At 46.1% G+C, this 17,547-nt stretch overlaps 1 protein-coding gene across 5 annotated transcripts in view; it reads right to left on the bottom strand.

Moving 5' to 3' along the window:
* RALGDS (ral guanine nucleotide dissociation stimulator) overlaps positions 1–17,547 on the bottom strand; it is a 92,838-nt gene that overhangs the window by 9,290 nt on the left and 66,001 nt on the right. For all 5 annotated transcript variants that reach the window (XM_033137089.1, XM_033137085.1, XM_033137087.1 and 2 more), the window contains exons 2-9: positions 9,780–9,890; positions 9,265–9,458; positions 8,185–8,259; positions 7,277–7,470; positions 6,325–6,446; positions 5,497–5,712; positions 4,262–4,365; positions 2,696–2,780 (exon numbers count right to left, since the gene is read on the bottom strand). In XM_033137089.1, coding sequence (XP_032992980.1) covers positions 2,696–2,780; positions 4,262–4,365; positions 5,497–5,712; positions 6,325–6,446; positions 7,277–7,470; positions 8,185–8,259; positions 9,265–9,458; positions 9,780–9,890 — 1,101 coding nt within the window. The remainder of the gene's footprint in view (positions 1–2,695; positions 2,781–4,261; positions 4,366–5,496; positions 5,713–6,324; positions 6,447–7,276; positions 7,471–8,184; positions 8,260–9,264; positions 9,459–9,779; positions 9,891–17,547) is intronic.

Genomic DNA, 17,547 nt, shown 5'->3' with positions numbered 1-17,547 from the left:
GCTGGGTAAGCAAGGGGAAGGTGCTGGTTTGGAGAAGGCAGCATGAGGGCTGGGGGCATCAAATTTTGGCCTTGGTACCCCCATGTCAAAATAGTATTGCCGCCCACCCAGTATGAAAAGTTGGACTGCCCTGGTAGAAAGGCTTCCTGCTTTAACCCCTGGAGAGCTACTGACGGTCAGCGTAGGAAACACTGAGCTTGATAGATCAACGGTCTGACTTACAACCAGTATCCTATGCAACGGTTTTTATATGCGCAATTGTATTGTTCATGCACAAAATGCTTCTGCAACCTGAAGGCAGGCTGTCCGAATTGTGAATTGTGTATTGCTTTGTATTGCTTTGTTGGGTCTCTGGACCGTAATAAAGATTGTTGTTGTGTCATTCATGCACGTTTAAAGTAGATTAAAGTGTTTGCAGGCTTGAAGAATCAGGCTTTCTGTAGTTAGGGAAGAGATGGGAAAATGGCTTTGAAAAATGTGGACTGGACGACTGATTAAAGGGGGTATGACTAGATGACCCTTTAAGCTCTAAAATTCTATGATTCTAAGCTGCGTTGTCACACCATGCAAACAGATCCGTATTAATGCTCACTTTCGTGTAAGCACACCACCATCAAATCAGAGCGAATGATCAGCAGAGCCCAGATTATGATCTATGCTCTGCAGAAACTCTGTGCAAGAAAAGCCTGGATCAACTAATCGTCTGCAGGAATCCTGGGTTAATGGAATCCATGGAAGCAGGAAAGCATTTAAAAACTGACTACAAGGTGGGGTGTCACCCAGGCTCCGGGTCGCGAAACCCACCCATCGCTTAGATGGATGAGCAGTAATTCTGGGAAAGCTTTGATTGCGGCCTGCTGATAAGAAAAAGGAGCGCGCCCACAGGCTAGCTTCCCTCTGGGATGACTCAGTCAGTAGAGAACCAGATGATAACTCTTAATCTTAGGATCATGGGTTCAAGCTGCACATTGAGCAAAAGATTCCTGCACTGTAGGGGGTTGGACTAGATGACTCTTGTGGTCCCCTCCCAACTTTACGATTCTTTATTTTCTCCTCCCTGGTACTTATCTCTCACCCTCATAACCCTCACAGGGGATTCCTTAGCTACTGAGCCCAGGAGGTGCCCAAGCCTAGCAGAGAAGAATCTAAAAACAGCTGTCTCTGCCTGGTTTGCTGCAACAGCATTAAAGGAGGCACAACCCATTCCCTAGCAGAAGAGGGGGATGGGAAGATCTCTCTCTGGATTTACAGTAGATCAAAAAAAGGTTTCTGGTTCTCAGGTCACTTCCAGACATCCTGTTTCTTAAGCTTTCATCCTGATTTGTTCGCACCAAGTTATTGTGAGTTTTTAAGGTAACTGTTTCGCTGAGCATTATGCCGGGGAGTTAAAAACCATCCATTATTTACTGAGAGTTATTCCTTGAAGTTTGCCCAAGGTCACACTCAGGTTGCTTCATGACAGAGTGGGGAGGATTTGAACCCTGGTCTCCCAGGCCCTAGTCTGAGACACTCAGATATCTTTGCTAATCTACTTCAAACAACCCAGGGATTTCTCCCAATAAATCCTGATCTACCTTGTGACCAGTGGCGTAGGAAGGGGAGTGTGGTGGGTGCGGGCTGCCCTGGGTGTCATCACTGAGGGGGTGTGTGTGACAAAATGGCAAAAATATGCGTTTTAAAAATAAATAAATAAAAATTGGGCTCATGAAACTTTTTAGTTCAGTCAACAAATGCAACAAAATGTGGTTGGCACTGGGTGCCACACCGCGGGAGCCGGCACTTACTGCGGGGCCTAAAGTGTGCCCGAGCCACGCGTCTCTCCTGGGAGTGACGTGGTGGCTTGGGTGCCTGCAGGCTCTGCGCTGCCTGACACTGCAGTGTGGGGCTTGTATCTGCCCACCGCCTCTCCCTTAGCTGCCCTACAGCTGAGGGGGAGGCGGCAGAGAGGCTTTGCACAGTGACCCCTGCCCTGGCTCGCCCCGCCCCCATGGACGGATTGCCCCAGCCCCAGGTGCAGGGCGCGTGCGCCACCCCGGGCACCCGAGCAGCTAGTTATGCCATTGCTTGTGACCTATCTGCAAGTTGGCCAGAGAGAGAGGAGAAATCACACAAACACTCCACTTTCATGAGTGGTGATTTTCGGACTACCTCTTTAGAAAAACCCTTTTGGATCCTCTAAGAGACAACTTTGCCGTGTCTTTGCAGAATCCAGCTGCTTTGTATTTAATCTATTAATTGATGAAGGAAAAAACCCCTGAGGAGTTGTTGCCAGACTAAAACATCTCCAAAGGTGAGGACAGGAGTAATGGAAAGAGGGTGGGAGTCTCACTTAGCAACTTCCAGGACAACAGATGTATGAAGCAAACAGCCAAATGCTAACATCACAGACACTGACCAATCAGTGCTGCACATAGGAGGATTTTTAGGGTGAAGCTGTAGACATCACTTCATGCCCACCCCCAGCAAAGAAAAGCACATTCCAAAACAATGCCTGTCACCCAATAAAATCTTCCACCTGACTTCACCCCAAAACGGGTAACAGTTCTCATCGATCAGTCACTCCACAACATTCCTGCCTAAGGCAAACGAAAGAAAGCTTTCAGGCATCAGTGGGACCAAACAGATCAAGCACATGTGGCTTGCAGAGTTCTTTACTTTTTATTATTTGCAGGTATTTTAAAATCAGGTATCTTACCTTAATGAGAAGCTCCCGACTCAAGGAATGGTTGTTCTCGTCTGAGAAGATTTCTGACAGCTCGTGGAAAGTGCGGAAGCTTTCTCTGTCAAGAGGGAACAAGGGTATCACTAAAACAAGGGACTACTGCTTTCAACAATTCTTCTAAACTGGAGATTTCTATCCGACTTGGTATCTATATTAGTTTCGAAAACATTTTTACATACGCCATTGCTTTAACTGTATTTTATATACGTAATGTTCTAAATCACTTTTACTTAACACAATACTGCATTGCAGCGGGCTGGTCTAGATCAGTGAACTGCAACCCAAAACCCGCTTATTTATCGCAAAGTGCCAACACGGCAATTTAACCTGAATACTGAGGTTTTCGCTTAGAAAAAACTCGTACATTAACATCTTTTGTCTTAAAAGAAAAACACAACAACAGAGCTTTCAATGATACAAACCAGTTTGGGGATCTTGCCTCTTTATTGTACAGAGCCCACCATAATCATTGCCAGTGCTATTTCGCAACCTGCTTGCGCAAAATACTCATTGCCACAATATGTTCCGGAAGCCTCCGTGCAATTGGGCGCGATGAACTCATGGCCAAAGAATAGCTACAACTCTCATTTTGGAGAGACGGGCATTGCATCCTGCTCTGGCTGTGCAGTTTCCTGCGCTGACCCCGCCGCGCACATGGCTCTCCAGCTGCCCAAGTTGAGCTGAGGACTCAATGCACCATCCTCGCCTTCTGTCGGTTCTGTGCTGGGGCGATGGCACGCGTGCCCACAGAGAGGCTTCTGAGTGCCCCTCTGGCACGATTGTCATAGGTTTGCCCACCACTGGTCTAGATCAGTGTTTCCCAACCTTGGGCCTCCAGCTGTTTTTGGCCTACAACTCCCATCATCCCTGACCACTGGCCTTGCTAGCTAGGGATGATGGGAGCTGTAGTCCAAAAACAGCTGGAGGCCCAAGGTTGGGGAACACTGGTCTAGATGACCCTTGGGATCCCTTCCAACTCTACAATTTTACAAGTCCGTGATTGCTCTAGTCAATTACAGGAAGGGCCATAGCTCGGTTACAGAGCACCTGTTCTGCATGTAGAAAGTCCTAGGTTCAACCCCCAATGGCATCTCCAGGTAGGGCTGGGAAATAACCCTAATGTGACACTCCAGAGAGCTGCTGCCAGTCAGTGTAGACAACACTGAACCAGATGGACCTATGTTCCAACTCAGTATCAGACAGCCTCCTATATTTCCCACGTAACTTGTTTTTTTTATAGACACCACCTTATTGTGGATTTGCTTCAAGATGCTTCACAGGAAGCACTTCAATATGCATGGATTTCAGAAATTGTTACAACAGCCATCACACTGTGCAGCAGGCCGATGCTAATTTCCCTTTACGGCAGGTATGAGTTTGAAATAACTGTTTCCTTGCCAGCAACCGCTCAGTGAATGTGTAGCAGAGGAAAGATCTGAGATGGAAGACTTGGTGCTGCTAACACCCAAGAGGGATCTGCATTGCATGCACTTTCTCCCCCTGCCCTGCACCCAAATTCTTCCTTCATACCCTACTCACCGGGAGACCTCATCCCATGTCTTCTTCAACCTGTGAACAGCGTTGCATTGCAAGGCGGAGAGAATGGCCCGGAGGGAAGAGAAGTTCTTTAGGATCCGGCATTCCTGGAGGAGCACAAGGAAACAGTGGGCGTTAGAAGGAGCTAGAAAGAGGAGATGCACACGCAGAGGCTAAAAAAACCATACACCTTATTGTGGGTTAAGGGTTAGGCACTTGTTTCCTGGATCCTCTGCCCAGCATTTGAACTGCTATCCTAATTTCCTGGAATGGATTATGTTCTGTGGTATATGTGCGTGTGTGTGTGTGAAAGAAAGAGAGAGAAAGAGAGAGAGAGAGAGATTTGCATTCAGGTGACCCAAATGTTGCAGTAAAAAGGAAATGCAAATTAAAACTCCCTGGTTACAGGTAAGCAACAAACTAAAAACTTGTTGCCTATGTTGAGTTTTGCTGCATTTAATAGCAGCGTTAGTAGCTAAGAATGTAAAAATGTAAGAAGAGCCTTGCTGGATCAGGCCAGTGGTCCACCCATCTAGTCCAGCATCCTGTTCTCACACTGGCCAACCAGGTACCCTGTTGAGAAGCTTAAAAGCAGGACTTGCGTTCATCCGCATTCTCCCTACTTGTGACCCCCAGCAAGTGGCATTCAGAGGCATCCTGCTTCTTGGCAGTAGAGGCAGAGAATAACCATTGTGGCTAGTAGCTGTTGGTAGCCCTTCTCCTCCACGAATCTGCCTAATCGTCTTTTAAAGCCACCCAAGTTGGTGGCAGTCACTGCCTCCTGTGGTGAGGGCTAGAAACTTGATTGAAAAGCAACACACACACACACCAAAAATGTAGGTATGTTTTATGTCATGAAAATAAGGTAGGGTGTATGTATATTGTGTAAATGTATGTGTTTTATAAAATGTAATAAAGAAAGAAAAGCAACCCTCCCCCCAACAAACCACCCATGTTCATGAAATGCCCCATTCCAAACCATACTTTGGATTACCATATTTTCCAGCGTATAAGATGACTGGGCGTATAAGACGACCCCCAACTTTTCCTGTTAAAATAGTTTGAAATATACTCGACCTCAAATTCTCCACCCGGCGTATAAGACGACCCCCGACTTTTGAGAAGATTTCCCTGGATTAAAAAGTAAGTCTTATACGCCAGAATATACAGTAAGTCCCATCTCAAACCACAATACTATTTTTTTTTTTTTTGGAGGGGTCTACAGCCAAGCAACCTACCCGAGCTACTTGAATCCAGTGGTCCACCACCTTGGCTCTTTGCTGTGGCTTCAGGGTCCGGTCCCCAAGGCAAGTTGAAATGATGCAGTTGGTGACACGGTTAAACTGGGAGACGGTCGCCCGGATGGTGGGGGCCAAGTGCTCCTTGCCTTTCTTGTCCCGCTGGGACCAGATGCAGCCAAGGCAGTGATAGGGAACCACCTTTTTGAAAAGCTCCTGCAACAGAGAGGCATTAAGACAAGGATCAGGAAATGCAAGGGTGGTGGCTTGAAGAGGGCAAAATGTCATTCATTTATTTGGAAAATTAATGCCCTTTCCAAGGGTTTTGGAGGAGGAGGAGGAGATGGAGGAACATAAGCACATTAGAACATCCTGCTGGATGCATCTTGTCCAGCATTCTTTTTGCACATTAGAACATCCTGCTGGATGCATCTTGTCCAGCATCCTTTTCGCACAGAGACTAGCCAGATGTGCACAAGGGTGACCTGAGCACAACAGCATTCTCCCCTCCTGCACTTTCCAGCGACTGGTACCCAGAGGCACGGCTAAGCTGCCTAAGGTTTTATGAGCCAAAACTGAAATGAAACTGGGAATAAAATGATAGCCAGTGCAACCAGGTCGGCACCCATGTCATATGCTCATTCCATATGTCCCATAGTCCTAGTGGGAAATCTGGCTGCTGAATTCTGTGTTAGTTGCAGTTTCCAAAAAAAGGTCTTCAAGGCCAGCCCCATGCACAATACATTGCAGCAATCTAACTCAGAGAAATATCTTATTTGGGGGGGGGGGATTGTCACAGGAAGCACCAGGGCTGAATCAGACACTCACGGCATCCATTAGTGTGAATTGTTCGGCCACCATTTCCGGCGAGAAAGAGAGGAAGTCTAGCTTGCCTTCTCCTAGCCCATTCTCCTCTTCTAGCCGCAGGGTGCAGCTGGGATGGTCCACAGCTGGGAGAGAAAAGGGGACAGAGTCAAGGCAGGGAGCAACTGGCTGGAAGGCCACCTGGCATCGCTCCCCTACCCCCTGCCCAATCTAAGCACAGATGAGAGGGACTATAAAAGGAAGTGGCAGAGAACACCCTTCGCAGGCAGAATTCAATCCTTGGCATCTCCAGCTAAAAGGATCTCATGGAGTCAGACTGAGACCATCTCCAAAGCTGAAGGCCTGGAGGCAGCTGCTGCCAGTCAAACTAGAGGCACCCCTGATTCTGCATGTGTTCAAAGAATGTGTGACCATGCATGCATGGGCCGTTTTTGGAATGGCCACAATGGGGCATAACGAGCTTGTGTGTGCTCCATGATGTCCTGGAATGCAACCCCTGCACAAATCAAGGGTTGCCTGCACATGTCCCACCCACCCCAACCACCAATGGCCATTTTGGACTACAGCCGTAGTCCAAAATCTCTGGAGGGCACCAGGTTGGTGAAGGGGGCCATCGCTCCACTGTAGGGCAAAAGTCTTGCATCTGCAAGGCTCCAAGTCCAGTCCTCGGGATATCCAGATAAAGGGAATTGGGGGTGGGGGCGGGGGTGGTGAGAACCCTCCCTGCCTGCCTGTGACCTTGCAGAACTGCTGCCAGTCAGAGTTGGCGGCCCTGGGGTATGTGGAATGACCGGCCAATGCACTGGAATGCAGCTGCTTAATCTTAATCTGGCCTTTCTTGCCTATGGAGCTCAGGCAGGCTGCCCCACCCACTCCTGCTTGCTATCTTATCTCCACAACAGCCCTGTGGGGTAGGCTAAGCTGAGAGACAGAAAGAGAGAGAAGCCCTGCTCACCTTCCGCCTCCACCTCGGCCCGCTCCTGCTGCTGGAACTGCGTGAAGAGGATGCGGGCTCTCCGCTCCAGGTCTGAGCCTGGGATGTTGAGCCGCACATAAATTATCAGCTGCTTCAGGCAGGCGTAGTCCGGAGGCTTGCGGAAGTCTTCGGAGTACTGATCCAGCCAGGCACCCAGGATGGACGAGATGGTGCTGAGGAGGAGGAGGAAGAATAAGAGGTTGGGCTTCCTCCACAAGCCAGGCCAATGGGCGTTTCAGAGGTTTGCACTGCACCCAAAAGGGGGGGGGAGGTTGACCTTTAGCCTTGAGGGGTGGGGATTCTCCGGCCCATGGACCTAACTGCTCCACCCCTTTTGACTAAGTCCCATCCACCTGCCCTATGTATGTGACACCCCAGGTATGGGGGCAGGTAACTCTGCAGCTGGGCCAAAGGAGGCAACAGTCGCTGACTGTCCACACAGGCACCTGACATCAGGGTGATATCAGGTGATTGACAGATGGGCAGCCCCAGCGGGCGGGGGGAGGCATGGGAAGTTGAGGGTCTGTGGCCCTCTGGCTGGATCCAATCCATAACTCCCACTTCCATTCCCAGAATCCAGGCTGAAGAAGGGTTCCTCACCCCTATTCTGGGGTAAACCACTTCTGAATCTTTTACTCTCTCTCTCTCTCTCTCTCTCACACACACACACACAAAAAAATATTGCCATGCTGGTTAGAAACCTGAGCATTCCATCCCTGCTAAGGTATCCAAGATGGTGGCCTCCAGGTGTTGTTGGACTACAACTCCCATCAGCCCCTACTAGTTTGTTCAACGGTGAGGGAATGATGGGAGTTGAGGTCCAATGACGTCTGGGGAGTACTACCTTGACTACCCCCGGCGCCATCGCTCACAGGCCAAACACTTACTTTTTCAGCTCCAGCCTCTCGTCCACTGCATGCCTGGGGTGGTCTCCGTTGACCTGGAGGTGCAGTTTGCCATATCTAGAGGACCAGGGAAAGCCAATCAAAGCTTTACGGTGCACACATATGTGTTTCACGGATTACTGGAAGCCCACTTGCCCCCAAAACAGTTCCAACTACCAGCATGGTCAGGCATGATGGAAATTGTATTATTATTTCATTTCATTTATGAATCACCCCGCATGAGCTGTCCCACAAAGCAATTTAGAATAAAACAACATTGCATTAGGTTAAAAAAAGAATAAAGATTCTCATCCTCATCCGCAGTGGATTTCATACAGGGCTTTCAGAATAACCTTTTTGACGCAGTAACTGCCATTTTTATCAATCACTGTTTATTTCACCAATGAATTGCTCCTCCTCATCCATAAGCGATTTACCAAAAAAGCAATTAAGAATATAAAAATGGTTTAAAACCATGGCTCATCCATAAAATCAGTCCAGTGGGGTTCAAGATTTTGGAAGGCTTTCATCATCAGCAGGTGCCGAAAAGACAGTAGGGAAGGCACTTGTCTGATATGCAATGAAATGGGGTTCCAAAGGCTCAGTGTCACCCCACTAATGGCCTAATTTTGATGGATAGGCCTTCTGGTAGGATGGCATCTGCAGAATGCCTTCCCCTGAAGAATGCAGTGATTGGCTGGGTATTACTATTCTTGCATTTATACCTCACTTTTTCTTCCAAGAAGCACAAGGTGGTGTACATGGTACAACCACCTTCCTATTTTACCCTCACAACAACCCTGCGAGGTAGGTTGGGCTGAGAGTGAGTGGCTGGCCCAAGGTCACTCCAGTGAGCTTCATGACTCCATAGGAATTTGGACTCTGGCCCCCCAAGGTCCTAGGCTGACACTCTAACCACTATGCCACACTGTAGTAGGGGAGGAGATGTTTTAGGTATCTGGAGGAGTCCACAGCGACTACCATGCTACACCACTGACTGCTCTTCCTGACAGCAGCTTGGATTCAGGAACTGATGTCTTACCCCCACAGAGCCCCACAAGGAGAGAGAAGGCAGAATATTACCTGTTCAGAAGGAGGTCCAGGACCTGCTTGGTCGTGGCAAAGGCACGGTAAGTACAGAGAAAGATGGTGACGTAGGTGGAATCATTGCCTTTGAATGCAGAGACGAGGTATTGCACCAGCTTCTCCAGGGTCCCGGCTTTGATGGTCCGTACCTTACAAGTCTCGTACAGGTTTAAGGCCGACTCGTTCTCAAACTGTGAAAGGGGACAGAAAATTACATGAGCCGCGGCTTCAAGGGGACTTGTGGATGCCGTAATAGTGCTTGAGCTGTGGAGGTGGGGGGAGAGACAGCAACCCTCCAGATGTTGCACCGGGTAACATTACTAGGGATAAGTGCATCTCAGGTCCAACTTCCATGTATTATATCAGAGACAAGGCCTCTGCTTCCATGCCTCTAACATAGGACAGTCAAACATTCAAAACAGCCCTGTAAGGTTGGCGACTTTAGTTGCCTCCACACCAGAGGCAGGAAGTTGCACAGGTTATGAGGTGACAGGCTGGAAGCATTCACTTACCCCCAGCCATCGCTGCCCCTTGTTGGCTGTGTGGTGGAGCTGGACTTTCCGAAGAGAAATGCTATAGATCACGCCATCTTCCACCTCTTCTCCAATCTCCTGAGTGGAGCTCTGGAAAGGGATCAAAGAAACAGAAAGAGATGGGCAATGGGCAAATAAAACATATGCACTGTTTTCGTCAGCTTCATGGGTACTAAATGGCAGCCCAAAAGGGATGAGCTGTTTTCTCCATCACAAGGTTCCCCAGCCAAAAGGCAGCCATATTGAAGAGAATGTCCAGGTCACAAGAGCTCCACAGAACATGGTGGATGTCCCTTATTTCAAAATAATGCCCAAAAAATCCTGCGGTATGGAGGCTGCAGCTTTTGACATGCCCACATTTTTAAAAGTTTTAAATCTATTCACTGCCATTGAATCTCAAACCAGGACAGAGCTAGGGGCAACATTTGGGGATTTGGAGAACATTTGGAAATCTTAAGAAAACTGTGGTAGGCACTACTAAATGCCCTTTTAACAGATAAATTCATGCACTGGGGGGGAAATACACTTTGGAACTCCCTGCCTATTGACATCAGGCAAGTGCCTTCACTGTACTCTTTCTGGCACCTGCTTAAAACACCTTTGTTTAGATGACCCAATCCACATATTTAGGAAGCAGAAACAAGTTTCAATCTGTTTTTAGTAAATAACAATGATGAAAGAAATAGATAGATAGATGTTCCAGTAGCACCTTAAAAACCAACTAAGTATAAGCTTTCTAGGTATGAGCTTTTGTGTGTATACACACTTCTTCAGATACTGTTTTAGGTTGTCGTTATTTTAATGTTCAACAAGTCTTACATTATTGTTGCTAACTGGTAATTTTATTGTTCTGTCTTTTTTTTTTGGTAAACTGTTTCAGTGGTGATGATGATTTTTTTTTTTTTACAATCAAGCAGTGTATAAATTTCATTACAATTTTTTTTTAAAAAAATCACTCGCATGTTCTCAAAATGCCAGGCTGCAAAGAATTATGTATTGCACAGAGGCTTTTCATTTGTTGAAGCTGGTTGAAAATGGTGTACTGCCACTTAACAAGGGTTGGGGTTACATACCACAAAAACAGGGGTTACAATAAACTGTTGCAGCGTGAATAGTTTCTGTTCAGATAGATTTCTAACTAATCAACCATGCCCTTTTCCTGGATACTTCGTTCTACTTTTACTCCCCACTCATTTTCCTCTCTTTCCCCTTCCCCTCAGACAAACAGCATTTTGTGGTTACCGAGAATGCTCAGTTCTCATTGGGCTGTTTCTGTGTGTGAGGGGGTTCCCCTCAAGGTATGCTGTTGTACTTCTGCGAGCCCTGAGATTTCCCCGGAGTATGCCAGACACCTTCCTCATATTTCTTCCTTGCCCCATTTTGGAAACACAGCTGTCACAACTCTGCATCAGAGCTTGCTATTGTTATTAAGAAGTTAATCTACAACTTGATCTAAGTTTACCAATCGCCACAAGATTATGCCTGCAAAAATCACTGGAAAATCACTGGAAAATAGTCAAATAGCGTTTTTAAAACAACAAGAACAACAACAACAGGAAGCCGCACATCTTACAAAGTTTACGTAACATTTTAGAAAGCAGCAAAACACATGAGATATTAAGTGCACTGGAAAAAGTGACTTTATTTATAAATTAGTGGAATGATAAGATTGTTATATTTTTTCAGTGCTTTGTTTATAGACATAGCTGTTTATTATGAGAACTATATGACTCCCCCCACAATAATAAATTTGTTCTTTTTCCACTATAAAACCTCACCCTTAACAGATAATCAGCAGACTTTTTGAATAAATGTCTTAATGGTTATGTCAAATATATCAAACAATATCCTTTCTTATCTGAACGCCGTTAAATATAATCAAACTGTCACTCCCACTCTCAGTCTTTATATTTGATGTATTCGTACAAACTTAAGTGTTGTGCTTAGATTTTGTAAATTCAGAAGAAGAAATCACAAGCACAGAAGTGGAATCTGCAACAAATAGTTGCAGCATTGAGAGCTCACGTTCAGGGTGCCAGCCAGCCAGCGTACCCTCTTCCAGGATGCTCCATTCTTTCCCTCCTCCTGCATGATTTACCGGTACATGCATGCCTCAACAGAACATAAAACTGGAAAAGTATGTGCGTATGTGAGAGCCAGTGTGGTGTAGTGGTTAAGAGCGGTAGACTCGTAATCTGGGGAACCGGGTTCACGTCTCCGCTCCTCCACATGCAGTTGCTGGGTGACCTTGTGCTAGTCACACTTCTCTGAAGTCTCTCAGCCCCACTCACCTCACAGAGTGTTTGTTGTGGGGGAAGAAGGGAAAGGAGAATGTTAGCCGCTTTGAGACTCCTTCGGGTAGTGAAAAGCGGAATATTAAATCCAAACTCTTCTTCTCTTCTTCAGTGTTCTTTCTCCAGTTTATAGATGATGTGATTTTGGGGAGTGGGAAATTGGAAACTGCCTTCAAGTGACTCAGACCACTGGTCCACCTCAGTATTGACTAGCAGCAGCCCTCTAGGGCAGAGCTTTCCAAACTGTGTGTCAAGACATGTTAAGTGTGTCGGCTTCAGTGTGTAAGTGTGTCGTGAGAACGCTCCCTGTGCTACCCCCAGGGCTGGAAAGGGGTTGGTTTAACCTCCGGTTAAAACGTGTCTAAAAAGTGTGTCCCAAACATGAAAAATAAAAAAATGTCCAGTAGCACCTTAGAGACCAACTAAGTTTGTTCTGGGTAAAAGCTTTTGTGTGCATGTACACTTCTTCAGAGACTGAAGAATCTGAAGAAGTGTGCATGCACACAAAAGCTTATTCCCAGAACAAACTTAGTTGGTCTCTAAGGTGCTACTGGACATTTTTTTAATTATTATTTCGACTGTGTCAGACCAACACGGCTACCGACCTGAACCCAACATGAAAAGTTTGTAAAGCTGATGCTCTACCACTGAACCTTAAGCCTTAAGAGTGGGAGACACCCAACTGGGCCACTTAATTACTAAAAAATGCTTGTTCCCTAATAATGAACTCGGTGTATGCTCAGAAACGCACAATCAGCACCACAGCAAGGAAAGTTACAAAACTATTCCCGGATCGCTGTTTGACAGAGGAGGAAGAGGAGGAGGAAGGTTGAAGGAAACCCAAACCATGGGAATGGTGGGCAGTTTCCTGGAAAGCCAAGACAGAAAACACACAAACCTTTCATTTAAGGCAGGCATCCCCAAACTTCGGCCCTCCAGATGTTTTGGACTACAATTCCCATCATCCCTGACCAATGGTAAAATGGAGATGTGAAGAGCTGTGTAAACCACCTTGAGCTCCTGGGGGCTGTTGGGGGGGGGGAGTTGTGGAATATAAATGCTAAATAAATAAATAAATCTTTGCAAAATTGTCTTTATTCAGAAGAAAACTGCATACAAAAATGTGTATGGTAGAAGTAATTTTCATAAAAACACTGCCAGGTTTTAATGAGGACTTTTAAAAATAATACCGCAAATTGATGTGGAAACGTGGAGGGGTGAACTGAAGATTTGGAATATGAGTAACCGAGAGAAACAAGAGACCACACAAAATCTGACTCACAAGCTACAGAACGCAGATGAGTTGGCAGATGGGAAATGGCCTCTGTCTCTCTCTCTCTCAAACCAACTCACCACGACATCATCTTTTACTCCTGAAAATGAAACCTGCTCTTGCCTCATTCACTTCCCCCTCTTGACATCAGGAACCCAGGATTTGCCCGCTGTCAAGGGTGGTAGACGTGCCCAGCATAAGCCAATATCTCAAGGCTGCAGGTACAATAAATCAGAGCATCTCACTGGTTCATCACTGGCATCAACAGTTTGGTACAGTGGTTAGTGTGTGTGACTAGGACCTTGGAGACCAGGGTTCAAATCCCCATTCGGCCAGGCAGCTCACCTTGGGCCAGTCACTCACTCTCAGGCTAACCTACCTCACAGGGTTGTTATAAGGATTAAATGAGGAGGAGGAGAACTACGTGCGCCACATTTAGCTCCTTGAAAGAAAGGTGGTCTGTAAACACAAGGAAGGAAGGAAGGAAGGAAGGAAGGAAAACACTTGCAGGCTGCTTGTGCAACCCTCATTTCACCAACTGTGAATGTCCATCGTGGAGGCCGTAAATCTCCATGGGACACAGACAAGAAGGAGACGAAAGGGAATTATTGCTGGCTTCAACAACTGTCACGGGGGACTTCTAGTTTATTATTCCATTTGTATCCCAACCTATCCTCTAAACAGAGTCAGGTGGCATCCATGGTTCTCCATTTCCACCCCCACAAAAACACTGTGAGGTAGGTTAGGGTGAGAGAGAGAGAGAGAGATGGTGACTAGTCCAAGGTCACTCAGTGAACTTCACAGCTGAGCAGGGCGGATCTGAACCTGGCTTTCCCACATCCAAGTCTGAACCTCTAACCCAGAGCTTTCCCAACTTTTTGTGTTGGTGGCATACTTTTTAGACATGCATCATATCGTGACACAGTAATTCAGTTTTACTAGCAAACTGGAGGTTGAAACTAATCCCTTTCCAGCCCCGGGAGGAGCGTGTGGGGAGCGTACATGTGACACACCTACACACTGAAGCCAAAACACTAACGTGTCGCACAGTTTGGAAAGCTCTGCTCTAACCCTTAGACCATCTTGCCTCTTGTTTTTCTAACTCAGATCAGCAATCTGCCTTTGTATGTTCAGGAGAGGGAAAAACAAATAGACACATGATCAGACATCTGGGGTGGGTGGGTGGGTGTCAAGCTGAATCAACAAGCCAGGCCCCACCCTCTGGACAAATGCCAGTCCCTTTGGGTCGGGTCCCAGTTACCAAAAACGATGTCGTCACTAAGGGAAGCTCATTGTGTTTATCGACCCTCTCCCTCCCTCTCTCCAATACAGACTGTAGGGGGGAAAAACAGACAACTAAGGTTTTGTGATACAGCTTGAATATCTCTGAATGGTTTTACATGTTCCAGAACAAAATCTGAATAAGCTTCCAGTATAGCCACACTGTGTAAACAAATCACATTGGTCTAAACTGACTGCATTCCAAAAGTTATGGATTCAAATCACCCATGACTTCACAATACAGTGCACTCCAGAGGTCTGAGATAGGAACACGCTCCCCAATAAGTCACTGTCTCCATTTTGACTTAGTGGTTGAGTGTCTGTTTTTTATATGCAGATGGTCCCAGGTTCAATCCCCAGCATCTCCAGTTAGGGCTGAGAGAGACCCCTGCCTGAAACCCAGGAGAGCTGCTGCCAGTCAGTGTAGACAACACTGAGTTACATGGATACCAATGACTCAGTAAAGGCCATCTTTTTACGTTCCTATCTCAACAACATCCCTGGCAATTAGTCCCTGTGTCCTGTGGTATCTTCTTTCTGGTTAGAAATTATCGTTCACATTAACTTGCTTTTGGAAAAATCCTTGATATTTGTGGAGGTTCAAGCGTTCTTAAATTATACGTGCAGTGTGAGGACCAACAGATGGACAATGAAAGTGGACCCCATGGCACCTGGATAGGGGCAGGGGCACCTGGCTTGAAGCAGCACATGAGAGAAGGATCTATGGGGTCTTGGTGGACCACAAGCTGAACCTGAGTCAATAGTGTGATGCAGCAGCAAAAGGGCAAATGCTATTCTTGATTCTGCCTTGGTCAGACCAAACCTGGAGTCCTGTGTCCAGTTCTGGGCACCTCAATTTAAGGATATTGACAAGCAGTAATGTTTGCAGAGGAGGGTGACCAAGATGATCAAGGGTCTGGAAACCAAGCCTTATGGGTAACAGTTAAAGGAGCTGGGTTTGTTTTGCCTGGAAAAGAGGAGACCGAGAGGAGATATGGTAGTCTCCATCAGATATCAAGGGTTGTCACATGGAAGATGGAGCATGCATGTTGTTTCCTGCTCTGGAGGGTAGGACTCGAATCAATGGCTTTAAGTTACAAGAAAAGAGATTCCCAACTAAACATCAGGAAGAACTTTCTGACAGTAAGAGCTGTTTGACAGCGGAACCTCCCTTGGGGGAGTTCTGGGCTCTCCTTCAATGGAGGTTTTTAAGCAGAAGTTGGATGGCCATCTGCCATGGATGCTTTAGTTGAGATTTGTACATTGTAGGGGGTTGGACTACATGACCCTTGGGGTCCTTTCCAATTATAAAATTCTATGAACCCCAGTGGTGGCAAAGAGACTTGTATTTAGAATAATCTAGTCCAACCCCCTGCAACGCAGGATCACAGCTATTTAAAGTTTGGAAGGATAAACACCCATCACCTATTACTCAGAGTTATGGAGATCCTGTGGCCCTTTGAAAATTTGAACACACAACTCTCAATCTCATTTAGACACCTATTTGGGCATACAGACTGCCTGTGTTAACTTGCATGCATAAATCAGAATCAACTAGGTATTTTTTTTTTATTGTCAAGTGTCCACTGACAACGCTTCGTCCTTTTCTTGGTAGAGTCGCAAAAATTAAAATTAAAAAGGCAGTTGGTATTAATAAAGTTGCTCTGAAGTGGCAAATGCTTAGTTGGCAGAGGCCGTTTTCAAGGAACTCGAAAGCAAGAATGGAAAGTTGACTCTGCAGTTCTGATGCAGGCTCAACCTCACGAGATCCCCGTCTGCGAGGAAAAGCCCCAGAATGGAAAAAGTGCTCACTCCGTTTCCTTCCCCTTTTGCAAAATTTGCACAGCCCTTTCATTCATATATATATATATATATGGAGGGGGGAAACGGAAGTTAATGAACAGAGCAACAGAAACATGCAACACTGGCAAAACTCATTGCTTGCCTTGGGGTTTTTCCTCTTCTTTTTCTGGGAGGTTGTTCCAAGCAAAAGCTCTTTTGCTGAGCACGTTTGTTCTTTCATTCCTTCCCAGAAATGGGGAAATCAAAACAAAGGAGGAACAGCAACAGCTGGAAGTCTCAGCTTGCCACCTGAGATAATATTTCTGGGTAAAGATTCCCCCCCTCCACCACCACCCTTAAATCATTTTTATAACTTATATAAAACAAATAGAAGTTATAGCTATGGATGAAAATTAAAAGATGAAAAACAAAACTATAAAACTGGCATGGGGTTAAAATAACAATATCCAAGTCATGAGAGAGGAAAAAGCAAGGATACATGTTTATCCGCATATAAAGAATATTACTGCTATTTGATTATCAAGTGTAGTTCCAGATTTGCCTGGCTGATGAGGGCCATCTTGAAAATGATCCTTCCGCTGTCTATGTAATAAAGGAATGCCAAATGATATAGGAAGTGCTTGGAGGTTCTAGTCCTTGTCAAAACCTCAAACTAAGTATAATTTTCTCCATTATAAGCTATATTTCAGAGTCAGTGGTACCAAGCGTCCAGTGTAAGATTTTGGGCAACTTTCCATTGAGTTGCAATTCTGAGATAATATTTCTGATCTGGGACTGCCCATAAAGGAACTATTTTCTGCCACTATTGTCGCCTTGTGACGGTTTCGTGCTAACAGGGGCGAGGGGTCCTGCTCATATTTGTAATGGTGAATCCTATGCACTTAAGAACATAAGAAGAAATGTCTGGATCAGGCCCATCTGGTCCAGCATCCTTTTCTCACAGTGACCACCTGGATGCCCCCAATGGGAAGCCCACAAACAGAATCTGAGCACAATAATAATATTCTCCCTTCCTGTTGCCTCCAGCAACTGCTATTCAGACGCATTATCACCTCCAACCATGGAGGCACAACACAGACATCATGGGCAATGGCAA

This window comes from Lacerta agilis, chromosome Z (assembly GCF_009819535.1).
Source record: "Lacerta agilis isolate rLacAgi1 chromosome Z, rLacAgi1.pri, whole genome shotgun sequence".
Taxonomy (NCBI): domain Eukaryota; kingdom Metazoa; phylum Chordata; class Lepidosauria; order Squamata; family Lacertidae; genus Lacerta; species Lacerta agilis.
The sequence above is the reverse complement of the archived record's forward strand: the minus strand, read 5'-3'. Positions and strand labels throughout refer to the sequence as shown.